At 40.0% G+C, this 24,943-nt stretch overlaps 1 protein-coding gene across 4 annotated transcripts in view; it reads left to right on the forward strand.

Moving 5' to 3' along the window:
* The window catches only part of ELAVL4 (ELAV like RNA binding protein 4), an 89,789-nt gene continuing 65,946 nt past the window's right edge, over positions 1,101–24,943 (forward strand). For 2 of the 4 annotated variants that reach the window (XM_005678444.3, XM_005678446.3), the window contains exon 1: positions 1,101–1,381. In XM_005678444.3, the coding sequence (XP_005678501.1) occupies positions 1,373–1,381 (9 nt within the window). In that variant the 5' untranslated portion in view covers positions 1,101–1,372. Of the gene's footprint in view, positions 1,382–1,802; positions 2,152–24,943 lie in introns of those variants that run through there. The other 2 variants (XM_005678445.3, XM_013962839.2) reach the window with 1 other exon arrangement.

Here is a 24,943-nt window from a genome sequence, read left to right on the forward strand (position 1 = left end):
GCCACTTTAAAACCCAAAGTAGAACAACAACAACAAAAATTATACTACTGAAGGCTTGGTAGCATAGAGGTTATGAAATGTATAAAATAGGCAGACGAACTGTATACATCACCACACACTATTTTAAGAGGCCAAAATAAAAAGACATCCTTGGAAGGAGAGAAACAAAATCATGTGTTCAGTTAAGATGAGCACTCTGCACTGGTTATGAAATGAGGCTGTTGTCAAAAGTGTATTTCTGTGAAGCAGTACAGAAAGCAAAGAGAGAATGTGTTCCAGTGGATTTTTAAAAATTCAGATCATGCCCCCATCCAAGTTGAGAAATAAATTCATTTAAATAAATCATTCATCATTCTGTTTTGAAAAACTCAGGCAGAAGGCAGAAAGGTAAAGGGTGGCAGCTGACCCCCTTCTCCCCCAGCTTTTTTTTTTTCTGTTTATGAGGAAATAGTTTTCTGAAGCAAACTGGTATGAACCTAGTTCACAGAGCAAGCCCAATCTCAAATTTTCTTTTAAGACGCTGGCCATATTAGCTGCACAAGGAGCATTACTTACTAAAAATCAGCAATATTGGGAAATAATAAAGTTAAAATGTAGATATATTTGCACATTAAAGTGCTTTTGTTGTATCTTTAAGCCCAGAGGCAGATCATTAAATATGCATTTCTCTAGAAAGCAACTGTCGAAAAAGATAAGGTGGTTGAAAACATTCTATGAGGGAAAAGCCCTTCTCTGAGGGGTGGGGTGGTACAGCCCTCAGGACAAGGGCAAGGGAGAACACTCCCACTTTTAAGGTTTGCAAGCCGCCAGTGACCTGCAGTTGTTACAGTACTTTTTGAACTGGGAGGAGGGAAAAGGTAAAAATACAAGTATGGCTGTTGTTGCTTCAGCCTGGCCTTAATTACCAGACACAAGAAGCAGTTCAGAAATCTGGTCTCTGTTGTTGTAGAGGTCACCAAATCATTAACATCGTCAATCTGGCAGTAGCTAATTTAAATAGCACCTGATGTTGCAACGCCTCCCTTCGTTTCCCCAGCCAATCAGATCCTGGCTTCGGCTGACAGATGGTCCCATAAATGGATGTAAAAAGGGGAAGCTTCGAGCCAATTTCAGCAAGGCTCTGTTCAGTTGTTCTTATCTACATCCTAGAATCGGGGGTTTCAGCTCACTGCTCCTTTTCTTTCTTTTTTTTTTTTCTCTCCCCCCACTCCCCCCATTGAGATAATTGATTTACTTTACAATCATCCACGCTGTGTTTGTGGATCTTTAAAAATATATAACAATAGTAGTCATTTAAAAATATATTCTGAAACCTGTGCAAATTTTAAGAGAAGAGTCGAAGCTCTGCGAGACCCAATATTTGCCAATAAGAATGGTTATGGTAGGTATGACTAGATTTATAATCTGTTGTTTGTGTTGCTGGAGGGAAGAAAAGCATCTCCACCTTGACCAGTCTTATGCTTGCACAAGAGTTTAGTTCTCTGCTGCTGTTTGGTTCCTACATTTACTATCTCTTTTGTGTAGAGAGTGCGGGTAGGTCCTTTTATTGAGAAGCAGTGGGGAAATAGATTTTCATTTTTAACAGGTCATTGTCAATTTTCCCTTCAACATAAAGGTGGGGGTGGAGAAGGGGAGGTGGGCTGAAATAATTGCTGGTTTGCTGAAAGAGGTTATATTACATGAGACAAAAATGGCAAAAGAAGGATTCTCTTTTTTTAAGGGAGAGGGAGGTTTGTCTATGTGCCTGGGTTTCGTGGGGCTGGAGGTGGGTGCAGCCGGCTTAGGAGTCTCTCCATTTCTGAGCTGGAAATTTAAACCTTGCGAGGCAGCTCCTGAATCCTGAACGTTGAGATGGGCAGTTGTGTTTCGGGGGACTGCGCAGTCAAAACGGCAAAGAGAGTGATTTATTTGGGCTTCAGTAAATGCTGCATCTTGTATTTCAAAGAGTTTCCTGTCATGACCTCATAAAAAAGAGGAGGCGGCTTGTATGTGTAGCGGTGCCTGGCGTGTTGAGTTGTTGCTTCCTTCTCTGGGCAGCAGCTCTGTTAGAAGGAATGTCAGCTTTTACATAACGTTCCTTTCCGCTTTTGACACACTGTGTGAGGGTCCATCTTCTTCTGATCACAGATGGAGTGGAATGGCTTGAAGATGGTAAGTGAAAAGAGGAAGGCAGCTTGGAGATTCCAGCCGTGTGTGCGTCTGTATGTGTGTGCATGAGGATGGTGGACTGTGCATTGTAAATCACTGTGCAGATCGTTTGTGTATGTGTGTGTTTGTTAGTATTTCTCTTTTCTGAAAACCAGAATCCATCTCCAAGTGTGACGGCACTGCATGCACGCAAGGCACACACACTGTCTCTTCCATCAAACTCACATTTTAGCCAAGGAAGGCTGGTGTCTTTTTTGACAATCACAGTGTCACCATCACTGTTGGCTGGCGTGTCCACTGCCTCTGTGAGCTTTCAATGGAATTGCACGACTGTTAAAGTTAAAGGCACATTTCTTTTTCCGTCTCCTGCTCGGAGTGATGGGGAAGGCTGGGAATGAGGGGTGGAGATGAGGTTCAGTAGCAGCAGATGCAATTGTGGAACAGGACTTTTGGATGTGGAAGGGGAAGTGGAAAACCTTTCTGCCAAAGTAGTAGATCTATTTTTAGTATCATCTTTTTCTGGAAAAAAAAAAAAGAAGCAGGGAAACTCCTTGAGTCTCGCTCCTGTAGCCTGATGTTGACCCTGAAGATATGGCACAAAATGGCACGGTCAGATGCCATGGGTGCCCACTTTGACTTTGAATTTCACTAGCAATAGCTTTCACAGGATTTCAAAGCTGGTATGGGGGAAGGCTGTAAATTCATATCAATCTCACTTATATTTTGCTAGAAAAGCCTGGGGAGGACTTTTCGCTCTGCATAGATGTTATAACAAAGCTGTGGTCTTTTTCCCATTCTTAGCGGATTGCCTTTGTCTGGCTGCTTGTTTTGATGGGTGTAAAACAAATAAGATTAGACCGAGCAGCCCAACTGAAAGCGATAGCTGGGAGGAAAACCCAATGAAAGGTTGCCGGGGAAACGAACAGAGGAAAAGCCGAGTAGGGAGCAGGTGGCTATCATGAGAACACACTGCAAACAGTGTAAAAAAAGGAGGGGGGGGGGACAGGACCTCGATTATCTTTGCTGTTCTTTGTGGCCAGCCCAACTTTAATTATTCTTTATAAATAGGTGTTAATTACATTTCTAACTCTGGTTTACAGTGATTTTTAGAAATCTATTTTTAAGCATCTGTTCTGTCTCCCCTGGCTTTTTTTTTTTTTTTTTTTTTTGGTTTAAAGAGAGAGAGAGAGAAGGAGAGGGGGAAGGGAGGGTAGGGAATCTTGCTTTTTTTTTCCCTCTCTGCCTCTCTGTCTTTCCCCCTTTTCCCTGCTGTGAAATTGTACGTGCGAAAAATCGCAAGGAATCCTGTGAGGCCATTTGAAAAAAATGTAAATTATATTGAATGAAGTTGACAGAAGCATAATAGTGAACTCCCACAGCTGATACGTTCTGCAAATGATTTCTTCGAAATTTCCAGCAAAATATCCATAGGAGAAATATAGGTAGAATAGATTTACCCTAAGCAATGATTTTGTCCTGGGCGATATTGGTGTTTTTACTAAATCAGATATTGATACTACAGTTCCAGGGAGTTCATTGTATCTCTCATTTCATATCCCAAGTAGAAATTACTTTTTAAAATAATACATGAAAAGCTATATTCTAGTCTACTACTTCACCTTCATCTCTATGCCTCCAGCCGCAGGATCCATCAGGCTGTATCCTTGCAACTACTGCCTTCCATTTGGCATTTGGTCCTAGTCCTGGTCTTGGCATAAACTGAGTGAAAAGCTGATTTTTTTCCAGCGTCTCTGAACGTCTGGGACCCATGCGTGCACTGGGTGATAGGCATCTCTCGCTTTTTCTCTCCCAAAGTGTGCTTTACTAGTGGTCTTTTTCTCATGATGGTGGGTACCAAAAGGACTGAAAGATATATTACTTAGGTTAATAGAAGGTATCATAAAAACAACTGAAAGTATGATCTATTATGGTTTCTTCCAGAGAGATAAATTAGGTACATGATAATTTTAAGCCCAAGAACGAGAGATTAAAAGGCACTGAAATGTGTTAAAAGGTTGGGAAATATAACTGGCTGTATTGAAAGTACTCTTAATTTTACTCTCTCCAATGCAAACCTCCACACCACCACCCTCCACCCCGATTCTTTCATCCTTGCAGATGCTTATGGTTTATCTTCTTATTGGGGGATTTTTAAAATTTGTTTTGACTGTCGAAGTAATAATAAATAAACTTACATTTTTTTGTCATACACTTAAACCTTTCTCTCATATCATGAATGTGTAATCATATGTCGCTATTAAAAATAGAATAGTTTTCTGATTATCTCGAATGTATTTTTTCTGAGAATTTTTTGATGTTTAGTTAGGGGGAAAATAATTACTGTAGGAAATGTCACCTTGGCTTGGATTGTAAAAAAGACACGTGGTTCTACTGCTGACCTTCTTCGCGTCTTTGTCTTAAAAATATTAATACATACTACCTGCATGTGGAGGTGTGTCTTTATGGAAACACAAGGCTGAGTGTGCATTTATTAAGAAATGAAAATCCGATTGGGAATATTTCTGCAAAAAACACTTGACTACATCACAGTTTTAGTAATCAGAATGTTCATGTATCTTATTGTAAAAATAATGCTTAAATAATTTAGTATTTAAATTTTTGAATGTAGGTGGGTAAACAGCTGAAAAATCTCTTTGAAAATCATTGATTTATAGGACAATGTTAATATCTCATTAAAAAACTAGCAAGCAACTTAACCATTCATTTGTGACCTCAGTTCCATTCATTCCTAACTGCCATTCTTTCAAGTCATCCTCCTGACCAGATATAGATGAGTTTGCTTATGTTTGATAGTTTTCCAAAGCCCTAAAACTTTTTTATCTTCCTGTAGCCTTTCCTTGGTCCTTTGAATAGTCAAGGATTTTATTATGATAGGAAGACCATATTGTTGTGAGGTAATAACAATAGAATATATTTTAAAGAAAGAGAAAGAAAATGGGCTACACAGTTTAGTATTAAAACTCCGTCTTGAAATAGAGTTTGAGACATGTTAGACTTCAAATATTTTAAACTTAGCATTTCTATTGGGGATAATCTATTTAAATTTTTAAATCTGGAAATCATTGCATGAATAGTGCTCTGTGCGTGTGTGTGTGTGTGTGTTTAATGCCTCTAAAAGAATTTATAAGTGAATCAAGGTGTTTTACTCAAGTAAGGGTTACCATGAACAATAAACGGGCTTCTTCGGGGCAGGTCTTTTTCTTTGGTTTGATTTCTTCCCTTTGCTCTTATTTCCTTGTTGTGGGTGGGTTCTCTTCCTATATGTAGACCAAAAACTATTCCTTCCATGAGGAGATATGTTGATATGCTGCTCCAGTTAGCCCTTGGTAATGCCTTATTTTAATTAAGAAAAAGCTGAAACAAATTATCAGTGTGTACTCTGAGTAAGAAATCGCGGTCTTGATAGAGGTCACTGTACAGAGACAGAAGTACTTTGGCCTTGACAAATTTCTCCATCAGTTTCAATGATCTGCGGCCACTAGGCACTTAATTTATATGCCTGGACACTTAATATGTACATTTGTTGGCGAGCTGGCCAACGGATTCTAGACACGTGAGTGCGCGCTGGCAAATGCTGCAATGCAGTATTTTTTCCCAATGTCATTGAGAATTTTGGGGGATTGAAGAGATATAAACAGTTCCAGGGTTTTATCTTACTGTTATCCAGTCGATGGGCCATATTGCACAGAATTGGCCAATTCCCCTTTTGAAAGTGAAGTAAACATTTTATTGCCCACTATCCATCTCCCATCCATTTGATAGATTATGTGTGTGTGAGCAAGAAGGATTGTGTGTGTGTGTATGTGTGTGTGTATCAATGTAAGCATTTGTGTTTCTGGAATCCTGCACCTGTCTTAGGAGTTCCTTATTTGGTATTACCAAATGTGTATACATACTTGCAAATATATGTGCGTCTAAAAATGGAAAGAAAACCAAACTGGGCCGTCTTCCCATAAGAAGTGGCTTCTCTTCCTCACAAACTCCAAAAATTTTCTTATTAGAAAAATATAAAAATTCATCAAAAAGACATATCTAAACCCCTTGGACCATTAGTAACCAAACACCTTTCTTTAGATGTGATTTGAGAAACCATATATGTGCAGATTCATAACAATATTTGTACACTAGATGCTGCCCTTTCAATCAACCATTTGGGTTCAAGTTAAAATATACGTGTATATGAAAGGAGAATTGTGTTTTCTTGGGGAGCATTTGCATCCAATCTTTAACCATTGGTAAAAACAAGGAGGAGGTAAGGTGGCTTCTCTTGCTTCATTTTGTGAAGTGTGTGTGTGTTTTAGGAACTTCCTTGTATTTTTTAGATCTCAGTGTATTTTAGGGGTAGAGAGCTTTTATAGGTGAGCAGCTTTCTAAGGGTAAAAGGAAAGGTGATCTATGGGTGGCTGGGTGTCATCACAAGCAGTAATTGTCATAAATTAGCCTTCTAGAGGTGGAAGGAAAAACGAAAGCTGGAAGACAAGAGTAGAGAGAGGTACCAACCTGGATCTGAACCTTGCCGACATAAGAGATAATGAGTGATAAATCTGAACCGGTGCAGTGCGGGATGCCCGATAATTTCTCAGAACCTTGACTTTGCAGGTTCATTACTTCTTTGCTTGCTTGTTCACACCTTTAATTATATCCAGTTTGGGATGCTAGCTGGGGGCACCGAAGATGAGCCATTTTGTTTGTTGTTTACTTCATTAAGCATTCAGGCAGTGTGCTTACAATAGCTTTGGAGCATCAGCAATAGGAATCAAGCACTTTGGAAATGGAATTGTTACAAAAGAACAAAAAATGAGAAAGCAATCAGTCAGCTAGCTTGCTTTAGATGTTCACATCCACTCTGCCTGATGGTAATATTTATGCTGTTCCTTGTACATTCATTAAGAAATCACTTATGCAGTGTCAGTGCTCTGAATAGGCGATGGCTCTCTCTCTCTCCCTCTCTATCCCCTCCCCATCTCTCTATCTCTGTCTCTCCCCATGCCCTCTCCCTACTCCTGAGATTTTTACCTTTTGATGGACCATTTTAGCACTGGCCATTTTTGCTTTGGGGAAGAGCATTATTCAGATCTTCATTGTATCAAACACCAGAAATATTTTCCCCTCTAATGTGGATCCCCGCCCCCTGCAAGGATCAAGAAAGATTGAATGCTGAAAAAAGAATTCTTAAATAAATTTTGGTTGAAAAAGCAGTGAGAAATAGGGTCAGAGTAATTGTTGTAGTTGCGTTTTGTCTTTTGTTGTTTTAGGAAAGCCTTATTTTTAACCACAAAAGTAAAATGCAAAACTAGCAGATCTGATTTTTTTTAATGGACAAAAATTACAGGTCATGGGTCTCTCCTGAAAATAACTTTCTCTGGACTGTAGGTTTGAAAGTTACTTTTAAAATTGAATTTCATTTCTTAATTACTCATTTTAAAGCTATAAAATATAGTAATTCATGAGGATTTTTTTCTGTAAGAGGTTTAGTTCCTTTTTTAAGATATGAGGAAGCAGAGAAACAATTCTGATCAAAATGGTGAATTCTAAAAAAGACACCACAGTGTGGAGGTTGCTTCTGTTTTGCACTTTGTGGCTTTGAATCCACTCCTGATCATTCCAAGTTAGTTATCGTCTATTGTCTGCTCTCTTGGAATAACTCGCCCTTGATGTTATTTTGCCAACTGTATTCATAGTTGAGGCTGGCTGCCATTTGTTGTTGGATGAAGAAATAGTTGTTGAAGACTTACTATGTGCATTTTTTTTGAAATGTGAAACTGAAAGTCACCATTTCTTCTGACACTGATCACGATATATTTTAGAGACTAAATCTCTGTGACTTCAGGATAAAAGGGAGTGAGGGATTTTCAGGTTCGATGTCATTCAATGAGGTTTATGTCAAATTTTGGGAAAAGATCTGCTGAAACATTCAAGTACATAAATATTTTTCCTTCTGTATTTTAAGAGTCTGTGCATGACTCTAGAAGATAAAAATAAAAACTGTTCTGGACATTTTTGTCTATAAGCTTCCATGTATCCAGATGTTTACTCTCAGGAAAAAGTAAAGTTTGGACAGCTGGAAGGAACTTGTCTATCTGCTATAACTTGACTAGATAACCTATTAATTTTGCAAAAATAAGAAGCCCTTGCTTCTGACACGGATGATTCTCTGAATACGTTTTCTCATGTTACTCTCCAAGGACGATTTGAGAAGATGGTGACCTCCTTGGCATACCACTATGAAAACTTTTTTTTAGTTACATAGAAGTATAGCTGATGTCACCCCTGTGTAAACTTTACATTTGCTAGTAGAGAGTTACTTTGTCATGTACACCTAGATACTATGTGCAGTGTATATATATGTGTGTATTTGTGTTCGTGCGTTTGTGTGTGTGTTCGTGTGTGTATGGTAGGGATAGACAGCCATGACCCTCAGTGTGTCCTGGGAAGTATCAGTAATGGCTTTTCAAGTAGCCTGTGTTTTTCTCAGCTGCCAGTCTAAACCCTTTAGAGTTTTGCTTTCTAATTTGTACATGAAAAATAACAGGCTGAGTTGAACTTTTTTTCTAGTGCCCCCTTTGAAGATGCAGCAGTAGTAAATACAGCTTTAATGATAAACTTTAGCTCTAAGTGCTGTTTAAAAGTCTGTAGTGGAAAGCCTGAGAACTTGCAATCTTTACTAATGAAACTTTCATTAGGAAAGGACTCACTTAAAATGGAGTAAATGACTAAGTCCCTGTAATTTGTGATTTTGACCAGATTTGACTCATCGTTTCTAATGTTACTTTTTGTAATGCAGCCAGCCACACATCTAAAATTCTGGATATTGTACATGTGTTCAATATTAATTATATCTGTTAATGCACTGGGTACAGACAGTACAATTCCCATAGTCCAGATTCTTACTGTAACACTAAAACAAAAATGATATTTATAAATAATATTGGGAAAGTTGTCCTCATAGTAACCATTCCCCGAAGGAAGCTTTACATAAATGTGCATTTATTATTCACAATATTAAAAGGGAATCCTTAGCTTTTACTTTTTTAATTTGGGCTAAAATATGTAAATTGGTTTTATTTTGGAGTTGCTCTGTTTTAGGTGGCTTTGGGGGAGGATAACTTTCTAGCTTGATTATATTTTAATCGTCTCTATGGTAGAAAAGGTTCCAGGCCTGAAATCAACCTTGGTTATTGCGATTAGAAACCAGAGGGCCAGTGTGCAGATGAGGCTACAAACTTATTACATCGACTTGGGCATATGTAGGAAAATTAGATTTGTTTCTAACTAGATACCACTCTTCCCATGTCTTTGTTAGCAGGGCCAGCTCAGATGCCGTGGAAGCATGAGTCTGCCTCAGACTGCGAGGACCTTCATAGGGCATCTGTACTGGCAAGCCTCTGCAAAGAGTGCTCTGTCTTAGGAAACCAGGATGTGCAAAGAACTTCAGAGTCAGGTGGACTTGGTTAGAATCCTGGCTTCTCCAATTAGTAATAGGGTGATCTTGGATGAGATACCTGAACTTTCTGAGCCTCAGCTTCCTCATTTTTAAGATGGGAATGATAATGGCTAACTCAGTGGAGGTTCAGTGAGGATCAGATGAGAAAGTATTAGAAGGCAGTAGTCATACACAGGACTTAAAGATGCGTAGAGGACATTCACTCCCTTTCAGTCTGTAGTCATTCTATCCATGCCAGATGTCCTGGAAAGGAGTAACATTGCATGCTATGCTCACAGTCTCCTTCCTCTCGCTGGAACTCATGAGGATGGAGGTTTTGTTTGGCACATCTTTAAACATAGACAGGCCCTTAGTTCTTCCCTGGAGTTGTGCGGCTTTATTAAGTTTTCCGTATTGTCCTAGGCTTTTGCCTAGGTATGTCCATGATCACCTTTGGAATTAGAATTAACTTGGGATTTGGTCATTAGAAAAAAGGAGAATATAAAATTAATTTTAGTTGAAGCAATTTTTTTCCATTTCATGAAAGAGTGTCTTTAGGAACTTCAGAATTCAGCCATAAAGAAAATAAAAGGAAGTTGATGATTGGATAGCATCACCGACTCAATGGACATGGGTTTGGATGGACTCTGGAGTTGGTGATGGACAGGGAGGCCTGGCATGCTGCAATTCATGGGGTCGCAGAGTCGGACACGAGTGAGTGACTGAACTGAACTGAACTGAAGGTTAACTGATATGGTCTCGTCTTTGTTGTCTATAATAGATAGATAGAGTTGTTTGACTTTGGCCCAGAAACCGATTACTTTGGACCTATTTTTTCCCTTCATCACATCAGCTTTTCTTCCCTCTATCCCTCTTGTTTCCCCAGCAGACAGTTTTGAAGCTCTGTTTCTCAAGGAGTTGGGAAGAGGTTGAGGCAGAAAGCAGTTGAATGAGATTTTTCTAACTTGCCATCAGTTCTTCTCCTGCTTGGTGAGGCAGGATGATGGATGACTTTAGCAGTGTAAACAGCTCTAGAAGTGATCAGATTGACTGAGAGGTGTGGGAGGTGGGAGTGGAATGCTGGCCCTCAATTAATAGCCTCCCATTTGAAGGAAGAAAAGAGAAAGGGGCGGGGGGAAATCACCCCAAAGGTCTTGACATAGGTGTTGATCACACACATGTGGGAAGGGGTGTCAGGACTGGTGTTAGGCCAAGCCTAATTTTATACCTTTTCCCAAGGCTCTGAAGCAGGAAATAAATAGGCATATAAAATAAATTCACAAATTGTTTTCAGTTGGGACCTGTTGCTGTCACCAGTGAGGGTGAAGCAGCAACACATGTAGTCCCTTCAGGGGATTCAAGAATTAAAATGGAAACATATCTTTAGAATACTGTTTTAATATCATGGATTTTGAATTCCACTCTATATATAATCATAGCAAGGATGTGAAGGGAGTAATTTTCTTTCCTTCAATTTAACACTTAAAACTAGGGGAAGGGATTATAAATTGATCTGATCCCCCAAGTGCCATTTTTCAGGCCTTATGTTTTTATGAAAAAGATCCTTTACTGGGAAACAGACAACTGAACTTTTCTCTTTCCATATGTATACTATCTCAAGACTTCACCAAATTTCATCAGAGGATTTTGTAAGCAGCCTTATATGTAGTACCCAAACTCTCTGGAAGAATTTGGTCAATTTTTAGATTGTGTTTATATGGTATAAATATATCAGTGAAAGAAAGGGGCTTAAATTTGAAGAAGGTAAACTAGAAGATGTTTCTGCATATTTTGTCCTAGAAAAATCTCATACCTAGAAATCAAAGACCAAAACGAGATGTTTAGGTAAAGCATTTGAACAGGTGAGTGAACAGGGGAGGGGCAGGTGGATATTCTTAGGATCTCCTTGCCAGATAAGTGTTTGCATTATTTTAAAATGACACATGTGTAAGCCTATACTTGAACCTCAATTCCTTCTCACTTTATACCTCTGGCTTAAGGTTATCTGCAAGAAGGAAAAAAAAAAAAAAGACTTCTAGCTTGAAAGAGCTTTAGTAAGAACTCTTGAACAAGTGAACTTTGGAGACATGGGCTTGTATTTGATATAATGTTCCCAGTACTGTTCCTGAACTATCAGTTGTTCAGGAATAGAGGAGGAAGTTTACATTTCTAGAACTTCAGCTATTCCCAGTCCAGTTCTGCTGTAATGGATCTGTGACCATGGAGATCATTTCTCATATTCACTTAACATTGTAAGGTAATTTTAACCCTGTGTTGGCAGTACAGTCTCTTTAATGTAATTAAAGAAGGGACTGTTGGCCCCTTTTTATAGAAAAATAAAGTTCAACTGCCTGCCTTGGGTTACATGTTTAGCAACATCAGAAGTCCTAGATCCAGAGTGTTTGAGAATACATCCAACTTGGCTTCTCGGGAAGCAAAGGGGAACAATTCCTTTTCCAGATCAAGTTATTCAATGTGGAATCAGCAAACACAATTGTGTGTCTATTGCATATAAACTACACTGTCGGTGCCTCCTGGGATGTCACAGTACTTAAAACATACTCTAATATAGTAGATAAGGATTATGACAGAATGTGAAAATTGTCTCAGCAGAGGCGGTACAATGTACAGAAGAGGGAGACGTTCACTGTTGCAGGAAGGAGACATGGCTTCATGGAGGAAATGCCATTTGAGTGGGGTCAGGAAAGATGGATAGACAGAAAAATTAGGAGAAAGGGGAATTACAGATGGAAGAAATAGTATAAGTAAAAACACAGAGGTGGGAATTTACTTATGGAATAAATAGTTTGGCATGAGTGCAACATTTGTTTTTGTTCAGTTGCTAAATCGTGTCTGATTCTTTACAACCCCGTGGATTACAGCACACCAGGCTCCTCTGTCCTCTGCTATCTCCCAGAGTTTGCTCAAATTCATGTTCATTGAGTCAGTGATGCTATCTCTCTCATCCTCTGCCATCCCCTTCTTCTTTTGCCTTCAATCTTTTTCAGCATTTGAGTCTTTCCCAATGAATCAGCTCTTCGCATCAGGTGGCCAAAGTATTGAAGCTTCAGCTGCAGCAACAGTCTTTCCAATGAATATTCAGGGTTGATTTCCTTTAGGATCGATTGTTTTGATCTCCTTGCAGTCCAAGGGACTCTCAAGAGTCTTCTCCAGTACCACAGTTCAAAAGCATCAATTCTTCAGTGTTCTGCCTTCTTTATGGTCCAGCTCTCACATCTGTACATGACTACCAGAAAAAACCATAGCTTTGACTATACAGACCTTTGTCGGCAAAGTGATGTCTCTGCTTTAATACGCTGTCTAGGTTTGTCACAGCTTTCCTTCCAAGGAGCAAGCGTCTTTTAATTTCATGGCTGCAGTCACCGTCTGCAGTGATTTTGGAGCCCAAGAAAATAAAATCTGTCACTGAGTGCAGCATAGGATGTGTAAAGATAAAGCTAGAGAGATGAGTAAAAGCTATGGTTTAAGGTGATTCCAGTGTTTTGTCTTGGTTTCAGCTTTATTTGAATCAGTATCTAAGAAATGTCTTAGATCAGAGGACTAGAGTTTCCTCATGGTTTTGCAGGGGGTCAAGACCCGTCTTTATTGAGTCATGATTTCTCAGAAGTTGAAGTCATCATGAAGATGCTTCTAAATTAAATATTGGTTGTTGAGAGGGTGTCAACATTAAAGCACTCTTCTGGTTATGGTGTGATGTTATCATGCTGCTGCTCATCAGTGGAGTCATACTGAGGATTGCTTTTAGGGTTACAGTGGCAAAGAGCAGTAGAAGGGAAAGTACTGACTTTATTTCAGATCATAGAGAAATGTGCTATTAGAGGAGTTCTCTGCATTCTCTCACCTGCAGGTACTGGTGCTCATTTTGGGAGATGGGTGGCCAGAGAGAGGATGGTGGTAGTTTGGGAATAAGATAATTTCCTCCAGAATAGAAAAGTACCCACTTCAGACTTTCAAGTGCATGTACTGAGACATGCTTGTCTCCTCTGGTAGTCTGGAAATCCTAGGGGGCGGAGATCATGTCAAATGGTCTCTTATTTCAATGTTGGGTACATGGTAGGCACAATAAATATTTATGGAATTGAGTTATCATAATCTTTTTAAACAGCTTGATTTACAAAGTTAGAAAACTTGTGAATCTTGGGTCTGTCCTCAATTTGTGGGTCTATTTAGTCCAAGTCACCTAACCTTTCTGAGTTTCAGGTTTTTAATTTGTAAAATAAAATTTACTACAGCTTCATAGCTTGATGGGAAGATCAGTTAAACTATATCCTTAATACGCTTGAACAGACAAGATAACAATATTAGTTAAATTACTAAGTTCTAGTTTGCCTAAAGCTGTTTCACTGAGTCTTGACCAGAATTAAAAAAAATTAAAATAGTAAATGAAATAGAAAATTTCAGTTGCTGGTACTTAGTAAGGGTATATTTCGTGAAACTTTTGTTTTAGTTACTGATGTTCTGAGTTGCAATATGAAGTTTCTGTGTTCAGTATATTTCTAACTTGTTTTTACTTTGTTAAATGATGATTAGTAAAGTTTGAAAAACATTGTTCTAGATGATAATGAGCTCTGAGTTATCCAAAGGAAAAAAAACTAGATAACTTTTTCCAGAGCTGTGAAATGCAAATTCTCTAGTATCTTCCAAATTATTAAAGAAAGGACAACTTCTGATTATTTTAGATTTAATGTGGAACACTATATCCTAAATCTTTGAAAATTAATGTCTGCCCAATATATGTTGGTACTCTCTATTAATTACAATATTTGTTAACTAGCAAATCTCATTCCTTGGTTGAGCTCTTTTAGCTGAACCTGCCAAGTAATAATAATAAGGAAATTAGTAAGCAGTGGAGGTGAGCTAGATGTAGGACTAGAAGTAATGAAATTAGCTATCACTAGTTGAGCTCTGACTATGATGCAGGCACTGCGTCTTACAGACAGCATCTCTTTTAGTCCTTAAAACAGCCTTAAATGGTAAACATTAATTTTCCTGTTTACGGATGAGATGAGATTTTGGAAGATAAAGTTGTATAGTCAATAATTGTTTGGGCAAGGATTTGTTTAGAACCCAGGTCTGTCAATTTTGCCTATTTCCAGAGCAAAATTTTAAAGAACTATTCAATTTCATGAAATTGTAGTAAGATGCCTACTATGTGTTAGCACAGTACTCCTCTAAAAACATAGGTGGGTCAGTTGGTCTTTACCCTTGAGTGCTTACTACATGTCCTTGAGATTTTTCTGGGCATGAAAGTAAGTAAAATGTGATTTAATAATAAGAGGACAGACATAAAGACTCTCATACTAAGTATTTTATTTTTGGAAAGTACTGAATAAAGTGCCTGGCACATAGTTGTTATTTGCTATTGTTGTTCAGTTGCCAAGTCATCTCTGAGTCTTTTGTGATCCCATGGATTATAGCCCCCCAGGCTCCTTGGTCCATGGGATTTCCCAGGCAAGAATACTGGGGTAGGTTGCCATTTCCTTCTCCAGCAGATCTTCTCTACCCAGGGATAAAACTCATGTGTCCTGCACTGGCAGGCGAATTCTTTTACCACTGAGCCACCAAGGAAGTCCCTGGCACATAGTAGGTATTTAATAAAGATGCACTAAACTGAATTGAAATTGGATTAATTCTTACCTGGTGATTGGGGAGAGAATGGGACAGTCTTGGAGAAACTTTGTGCTAAAGAGTGTCTTTACATACAGTGTGGCAGATGTATCTGTCCTAAAGCCACCGAAACTCCTGGAATGGCACCCTGGAAAAGCCCACCAAAGTTCAAGAATTCAAATTATAAACTTCAAGTTTGATTCAGGCAGAGAGAACCTTTCCTATTTTAGAATGAAACAAAAATCTGTGACAGAGACATTTGGAGAATGATAAGTGGAGGGTGGGATTCCTTAGAATTAAAAATAGCATTAATTATTATTGTTGTTATTTTTACTATACCACTTACTAACCTTATAACCTCAAGCAAGTCACATTACCTCTCTGAACCTCAGTTTCCAAATTTGTGAAATATGTATCCGTCTGAGTGTTGTGAGGATTAAATAGATCCACTTGATAAATATTTACTAAGCACTTGGTGGTCTCTGAGAATTTATTATAATAAAGGAGACATAGCCCTCTGCCCTCAAAGAACTGAGTGGTGAAAATGCTGTGAGAGTGGGATTCAGATTCCTACCACGTGAACAGGCCACCACTGAAAGAATACAACACCCTGCAGTCTGCTTTGGGGCTTGCCTGTTATGGTCATCCATGCCTCATTTGCATCATTAGAAGTTCATGTTTATTGAGGGTGCTATGATAGTCAAAAAGTTGATGCTTTTGAACTGTGGTGTTGGAGAAGACTCTTGAGAGTCCCTTGGACTGCAAGAAAATCCAACCAGTCCATCCTAAAGGAAATCAGTCCTGAATATTCATTGGAAGGACTGATGTTGAAGCTGAAACTCCAATACTTTGGCCACCTGATGCGAAGAGTTGACTCATTTGAAAAGACCCTGATGCTGGGAGAGATTGAAGGTGGGAGGAGAAGGGAACAACAGAGGATGAGATGGTTGGATGGCATCACCAACTCAATGGGCATGAGTTTGAGTAAACTCCAGGAGTTGGTGATAGACAGGGAGGCCTGGCGTGCTGCAGTCCATGGGGTCACAAAGAGTCGGACAAGACTGAACAACTGAACTGAACTGATGACTGTCATCTTCTTATCCCCTCCTCCCCTTGGGACCCAGCCATGCCCATCGGTACAATGTTACCTTATGTAGTTGTCACTCAATGGATCCAACCTAATTCAGCAAATATTTATCAAGTTGTTTGGGTACTGTACTGGGGAAGAAAGGGTAACATTTGCTGAAGAGTTGAGTTTAAAACAACTTTGGAGCACAAAGGAGGAACATTATCATGAGGCGATGATAAACTACACTAGTGCTAAAGTTCTTGTGATCTATTCAGGAAGAAAATAGGGTCCCAAAGAAAATTTGGCAGCAAGCCTAAAAAAAAATAATGTATTCTTTCTCTTTCTTGGTGCTGTTTTGTTCGTATTTCATGGGGAACCACTGTATTGCTACAGGCACAGAAGTTGAGATGAGATCACAGAGATGGCTACCAAATAGATTTGTGGCTTAGGACCAAAGCCCACCACCTTCACCAGGCCCAGGAGATCCTCCATGGCCTGGCCTTGCCCACCTTTCCGGAGTCAAGTCCTGCACCTCTCTGCCTTCCACTCATTCTACACTATGGAACTGCACTGTGCTGTGCTGTGCTTATGCCCAAACAGATCCTTGGGTCTCAAACGTCCTCTGCTTTTCTTCGCCTGACTTCCTGAGACAAAGTGGAGGCGATTTCTCACTCAGGAAAGATTGTCTGTGTGATGCCGGATTAGAGCCTCCTCTGTGAGCACTGCCGGCATCCATCCATCATTGATCTTCCACATGGCATAATCAGCTGCTGATTTGTCCATTTCACCACCACCTCAACACTTAAGACTGGGTTTATCTCTGTATCTGGCTCAGTAGGTGCTCACTAATTAATTGTTAATTGAATGATGTCTGTTAGATTGTCCATAAACGGGTTCTTACCTGATGGCCTATTAAACTCTAGCCTATGAGAGAGATGTCGGCCCCAAAGCCCCATAATTGCTAAGGCTGGTTTTGACACTCCTGTTGCTCACCAACCACAGTTCTATAACTTTAAGTGGAAGATCTTGAGTATGTCTGTTTACATGAAACTTCTCCTGATCACCATGACTCATCTATGATTCCTCAATAATTCTTCTTTCTTCTAAACTCCTTATGTCACTTGCTCTTTGTACCACACAGTTAACAATGATGTATCACAGTAATAGTGGCCCTTTATAGTGTATGTGTCAGACTTTGCAAAACGAACTTTGCTTAGGTTATCTCATTAAACTTCACAACAACTCTAGAAAGCAGGTATTTTTATTCCCGTTTTGAAGAAAGAGCACCAAATAGCTTATATAACTCACATAAGGTCACATGAGTAGGATATGTCAGATTTGGAATTCCAAGCCTAGTCTGTTTGATTCCGAAGCCCATGTTCTGTCTCCCATTATCTGTTACTCACCTCTTAAAAGGTGAGGACTAATAAGAGGCATTTAGCCTAGTGGTTATTAATAGGGATTTTCGATCAAGATTGTCAGTGTTCAAATCCTGGCTTTACCAACTGTGACCTTGGGCAAATCACTTAGCCTCCCTATGCATCAATTTCTTCATCTTTAAACTTGGGCTCTTGTGAGGATTTGATGGACCAATACATATTAAGGACTAAAATCAGCGTTTGGCACATAAAATGCTAATGATCATCATTATTATCATTAAAATATTAATTTGTGTCCCATTCTTCAGATATTTGTTTCAGTTCAGATCAGTTCAGTTGCTCAGTCATGTCCGACTCTTTCCAACTCCATGAACTGCAGCACGCCAGGCCTCCCTGTCCATCACTAACTCCTGGAGTTCACTCAAACTCATGTCCATCGAGTCGGTGATGCCATCCAGCCATCTCATCCTCTGCTGTCCCCTTCTCCTCCTGCCCCAAATCCCTCCCAGCTTCAGGGTCTTTTCCAATGAGTCAGCTCTTCACATCAGGTGGCCAAAGTATTGGAATTTCAGCTTTAGCATCAGTCCTTCCAAAGAACACCTAGGACTGATCTCCTTCAGAATGGACTGGTTGGATCTCCTTGCAGTCCAAGGGACTCTCAAGAGTCTTCTCCAACACCACAGTTCAAAAGCATCAATTCTTCAGTGCTCAGCTTTATTCACAGTCCAACTCTCACATCCATACATGACTACTGGAAAAACCATAGCCTTGACTAGATGGACCTTTGCTGGCAAAGTAACGTCTCTGCTTTTGAATATGCTATCTAGGTTGGTCATGACTTTCCTTCCAAGGAGTCAGCGTCTTTTAATTTCATGGCTGCAGTCACCATCTACAGTGATTTTGGAGCCCAAAAAAATAAAGTCTGACAATGTTTCCACTATTTCCCCATCTATTTCCCATGAAGTGATGGGACCAGATGCCATGATCTTCATTTTCTGAATGTTGAGCTTTAAGCCAACTTTTTCACTCTCCTCTTTCACTTTCATCAAGAGGCCTTTTAGTTCCTTTTCACTTTCTGCCATAAGGGTGGTGTCATCTGCATATCTGAGGTTATTGATATTTCTCCTGGCAATCTTGATTCCAGCTTGTGTTTCTTCCAGCCCAGTATTTCTCATGATGTACTCTGCATAGGAGTTAAATAAGCAGGGTGACAATATACAGCCTTGACATACTCCTTTTCCTATTTGGAACCAGTCTGTTCTTCCATGTCCAGTTCTAACTGTTGCCTCCTGACCTGCATATAGGTTTCTCAAGAGGCAGGTCAGGTGGTCTGGTATTCCCAACTCTTTCAGGATTTTCCACAGTTTATTGTGATCCACACAGTCAAAGGCTGTGGCATAGTCAAGAAAGCAGAAATAGATGTTTTTCTGGAACTCTCTTGCTTTTTCCATGATCCAGTGGATGTTGGCAATTTGATCTCTGGTTCCTCTGCCTTTTCTAAAACCAGCTTGAAAAAAAAAATAAATAAATAAAACCAGCTTGAACATCTGGAAGTTCACGGTTCATGTATTGCTGAAGCCTGGCTTGGAGAATTTTGAGCATTACTTTACTAGCATGTGAGATGAGTGCAGTTGTGTGGTAGTTTGAGCATTCTTTGGCATTGCCTTTCTTTGGGATTGGAATGAAAACTGACCTTTTCCAGTCCTGTGGCCACTGCTGAGTTTTCCACATTTGCTGGCATATTGAGTGCAGCACTTTCATAGCATCACCTTTTAGGATTTGAAATAGCTCAGCTGGAATTCCATCACCTCCACTAGCTTTGTTCGTAGTGATGCTTTCTAAGGTCCACTTGACTTTACATTCCAGGATGTCTGGCTCTAGGTGAGTGATCACACCATCGTGATTATCTTGGTCATGAAGATCTTTTTTGTACAATTCTGTGTATTCTTGCCACCTCTTATTAATATCTTCTGCTTCTGTTAGGTCCATACCATTTCTGTCCTTTATCGAGCCCATCTTTGCATGAAATGTTCCCTTGCTATCTCTAATTTTCTTGAAGAGATCTCTAGTCTTTCCTATTCTGTTGTTTTCCTCTATTTCTTTGCATTGATCGCTGAAGAAGGCTTTCTTATCTCTCCTAGCTATTCTTTGGAACTCTGCATTCGGATGCTTATATCTTTCCTTTTCTCCTTTGCTTTTCACGTCTCTTCTTTTCACAGCTATTTGTAAGGCCTCCCCAGACAGCCATTTTGCTTTTTTGTATTTCTTTTCCATGAGGATGATCTTGATCCCTGTCTCCTGTACAGTGTCAGGAACCTCATTCCATAGTTCATCAGGCACTCTATCTATCAGATCTAGTCCCTTAAATCTATCTCTCACTTAGTGCCTGCTATTTGCTAGACACTGTTCAAGGTGCTGCAGATGCAGTGATGACTAAGACAAGTCCCTTGCCTCATGGAGCTTTCACTTTAGAGACGGCAAACAGACAGCAGAGTAAATAAATAAGTGGATATTAGTAGGTAATATATATTGTGTGATATCTTAGTTCACATAATGGAATGTTATTTTAAAAATACAGATAATGAAAAGTGGCACTAAATGAGTACATGTCTGTGGACATACCGGGAGGCCACCACAGTTCAGCCAATGTCTTGTTTCTACTTGATGAGATAGAACAGTCCATGTCCTACTCTGCAAGGCTAGGCTTTATATGTGCAGCTGCTGACTTTTGGGTGACAGACTTGCCTTACCTGCACTTAATGTAGGGTGGTTATCCCTGGAAAAGTGATTCAATGATTAGTTTGAGATATCTGGGCCTCAGTAAAGCCCAACATAGAGAACTCATAAGTAGGCCAGAGGTCTCTGCTGATAAGTTGTCTATGAAGAAGAGGCTCTACTCTATTTCCCTACAGTTGAGGCTGTGAAATGGAGTAAACATGCTGAGAAGGTCAGAAGGAAGTTTTGGCCAATCATTCAGCTAAGGACAAGGTCAGTTGGAATGTTTTGTCAAGTAATTTCATAAGATCTCCTGGTAGCTCTTTGCCTTGACTCTATCTTAGGGTTCTTTATGTTTGTAAGAATATTATAGTGGTTAAGAGCATAAGCTTCGGGCACTTCCCTGGTAGTCCAGTGGTTAGGACCCTGTGCTTTTACTGCAGGGGTTTAATCCCTGGTCAGGGAACTAGTCATGAGGCATGGCCAAAAACAAAGCAAACAGACGTATAAAAAAAGATCATGAGCTTTGGAGTCAGAGAAGCTGAGAGCTTTTTCTTTCCCTTCTTACCTGTAGTGGAGTCCTATAAGGTCACTAACTTGTCTGAACCTCAGTTTGTCTATAAAATGGGGCTAATAATACCTACTTTAGTGGCTTGTTCAGAGGATTAATTGTTAGCATATGTAAACAGGCTGGTTCAGGTTCTAGCTACGTAGTCCCCTCAGGGTGTGCATTTTATATATCAATCATTTATTGCACGGCTCACAGAAAGAGATTTAGACTAAAATATGTGAGCTACTTCCCAGTGTACAGCCTTCAAAAAGGAGAGCATATAACCTCAAAACTGAGGATATCATCTCAGAAAGGACTGTGGATGCCAGAGGAGAACAAGATTTGATTTGCTCCAAATCTTTACAGTAGAGACTGAACAGCCAGTCTTCCATCGCCAAGTTGTGTGGGCTCCATCCTTCTGAAGTCACAGGCCCTTAGAGGCCTGAGGCTCTGTGAAGAAAGGTACTTGGTAAAAGGGCTTTGAAATCTGAAATCCTGAGTTCAGTTTTAGTTTTAAGTTTGAGTACTTATAAATGTGTGTTTTCATAGGTCAAAAGGCCCCTATACTGACTGGAATTGTAAATAATTGATACTACTTCATACTTCAGTGTGAGCCACTGAAGAATATTGGTTTTATAATATAGATAATATAGATAAAAACCTGTATATTTTTATTTGCTCTCCATTGTATATACTATTGCCTAAAATTAGATTAAAAATCTTAAGATTAAAAAGGAGAGAGAGAAAACTCTTATCCCAAAGCTCCATTGCTTTCATTAGCAATGTGCAGAGTTAAAATTACTTAAAACAAACTCTCCATTAGACTCTTTTAGCAGTAGAAAAATACTTATCCAAGCATTTGACAGCACACCTTTTATGCAGAGCACTGGATGAAGCCCTAAATATTTTCTTCCTCTTGTGGTTAATGGCATGTTAGTACTGTGATTCTTAGAGACATTATCTGACCCCTTCCGCTATTAGTTCGTGTTTGTTTTGATCTTGATGCCTGCACTCATCTAAAGTGAAGAGTGAAGAAACAGCTTAAGAAAAGGATTTAAAAATTCAGAACATCTTCCTCTTTCTCAGCACACTGCAGAGTCTGGTGGGTCAGGAAAAAGAAAGTCTCTTCCAGGATGTCCTCGTGCTCTCTCCCTCTAAACTCTCCTAACACCCCGCCCTTGCCTCTGCTTACAGACTCATTCAGTGGGCTTTAGCTGATTTCTTTCTGGGTACTGCATGCAGGGAGCAGGAAGTCAACCAAAATTCAGGCCCTGCTCTCAAGAAGCTCCCAGTCTGTGGAGGGACAGGCAGGCAGACTGTGACTGGATGCAGGATGGTAAGTGCTACAGCAAGAGAGAGAGGAGGGTCCCAAGGTTGTGTGGGCCAGGAAGGCTGGCTTCAGCTGAGTTTTGCAAAATGTCAGGGTTATTTAGATGGTGATGGGAGAAGCATTTTAGTGAGGGGATAGGGACCACACCTACAAAGACATGGAGGAGACGTAACGTGAAAGGAGCATCCCGCAGGAAGCATTTCAGACTATGGCACTTCCCGTATCACATTTTGGAACTTTGTGTACAGATCTATCTGCTAATCCCTCAAGACCTGAATTCCTAGAGGGCAGGTATCAAATGCGTTGGAACTCAATTATCTAAAAATAATAAAATATTTGATCTTTGCCACATCCCTGTTCAGTTCAGTTCAGTCGCTCAGTCATGTCCAACTCTTTGTGACCCCATGGACTGCCAGACACCAGGCTTCTCTGTCCATCAACAACTTCCAGAACTGACTCAAACTCACATCCATCCAGTTGGTGATGCCATCCAGCTATCTCATCCTCTGCTGTCCCCTTCTCTTCTTGCCTTCAATCTTTCCCAGCATCAGGGTCTTTTCCAGTGAGTCAGTTCTTCATATCAGGTGGCCCAAGTATTGGAGTTTCAGCTTCAGATCAGTACTTCCAATGAATATTCAGGACTGATTTCCTTTAGGATGGACTAGTTGGATTTCCTTGCTGTACAAGAGACTCTCAAGAGTCCTCTCCCAACACCACAGTTCAAAAGCATCAATTCTTCAGCTCTCAGCTTTCTTTGTAGTCCAACTCCCTCATCCCTGTGAACCTTACCAATACTGAGAAAATTGAGACATAGAACTAATAAGTAATATGGCCAAAGTCACACAGCACAACAAAAAAATTTTTTTTAAAGTTAAAAAATGGGCATTCAGGATCTGGTGCCTGTGTTCTTAAACATAATGCTATTCAATAGATATTTGATAAGTGTTTGAACTGGTTTGAATTGGATGGATGTAGAAGTAATTACATGATAATGTATTCTCTTATTTCTTTGGAAAAAATGGCCAGCATACAAGACTCTGATATTAACAGCCAAGTATTAAGAAACCCCCTTGGTTTTGGCTCTAGATTATGTGACATGTAGAAAATCTTACAGGTGGAAATGGTCTCTGGGCTCTTAATCTTCAGACTTCAGCCAGATTCAAACTCAAAGTGAAAATGAAATATGAGTTTAGGCCTGAAACAGAGGAAATCAGAGGTCAAAGGAATCTGCAAGTGATGAGACAGAGGCTATAAAGATTACCCAGAAAATGGAAGACCCCTGGTCTTAAAATACAGTCTTTTGAAACAGTTTTAAAGAAGTTGAGGGAAACAATAAAGGTAAGTATGTGTAGCTTTAAAGGATCAAAGTGCTCCTATTTTTAAATTGATTTTGAGAAGGAGAAAGAGAGAGATGAGAGAGGTTTATGATAAGAGCTGAATGGTGAGAAACAGAGCAAGGAAAACAGATTTCACTTAGAGCACAGAGAGCCATCCTTTCACTCACTGATTCTACTAATAAAACCTGGAGCTGGTCCCTGGGATTACAGATGAATCAAACACAGTCCCTGTGCTCAAGGAGTTCACAGTCCAATGACAGAGGGAGACAGCAAGATGGAGAGTCCCGAAGCAACATGCTCAATGTCTGTGTTGGAAATATGTACAAGGGATAGAGGAAGGGGCCGTGATGGGGGTGCAGGGAGGGTGCACTAGGCCTGCTGAAGAGAGGAGAGGGCCTTCTGGGCCAACAGGAGTGCTTTACAGAGCATGGCAGGGGAGGGAACACAGTGTGCTCTGCTTTGCCACTGCTGATCACAGAACAGTGCTGCCCAGAGTGTGCTTTCCAAGGGCTTATGGAGGTTGTGGTGGGTAAAGGAGGAAGATGGGAGTCAGATCCCAGCTCTGCACCTTATGAGCAGGGACTAGTCACTCTACCCCTCGTTTTCTCCTTAACTCTCAGTTTGCTCACCTATAAAATGCAATTGGTGGCAGGAGGGAGGATGGAACCCAACCCTCCCTGAGAATCTTTAGGAAGATTAAGTGGGATGTTGAATGTGCTTAAAAACTTTCCTGTGTCTAGCATGTGATTTAATGAATTCTTCCCAGTGGCTTTGTAAAGGTTCGTCTCATTTCTGCAGGGAAATAACACTTGTAATGTCTGCTCTTGCCAACACACCTTTCCCATGGTAGCCTGGAAAATCCCAAGTGCATTTGGCCCATGTCTCTGCCCTTTGGGATCCACAGGAAGGCAGGAGCCATCCAAGTGGAGGGTGGACCAAAAATACACCCTGCTCTTAAACCCTGAGCAGGTCCACGTGGAAAGCCAGAAGTGCCCCCTGCTCGCAGTATACAGAGAACGCTGTGGTGATTTACTGAAATTTCCCAGGAAAACAAGAGGGTTTTCATTTCGAGAAATCTGAAGCCCTAATGACTTTGTTTATTGCATTTGAAGTATCTAACTTTAACCCGTTCACAGTAGAGAGTTTTTTTAAAAGGGCTAAGTGTACCTGAAATTGTGTTTGTAAGTGATTAAAATGGTGCTTTCATTATTCAGTTTTTTAAAGTTCACTTAATCTCTCCCCCTTTGCTCTATATTTTCCTGACTGGCATTATTGTGAGAACTTATTAGTTAATGCTTGTGAAGCATTTTGAAGATAGAAATGACTATTGATATAGCTGATGA

Source organism: Capra hircus, chromosome 3 (genome assembly GCF_001704415.2).
Source record: "Capra hircus breed San Clemente chromosome 3, ASM170441v1, whole genome shotgun sequence".
Lineage (NCBI taxonomy): Eukaryota > Metazoa > Chordata > Mammalia > Artiodactyla > Bovidae > Capra > Capra hircus.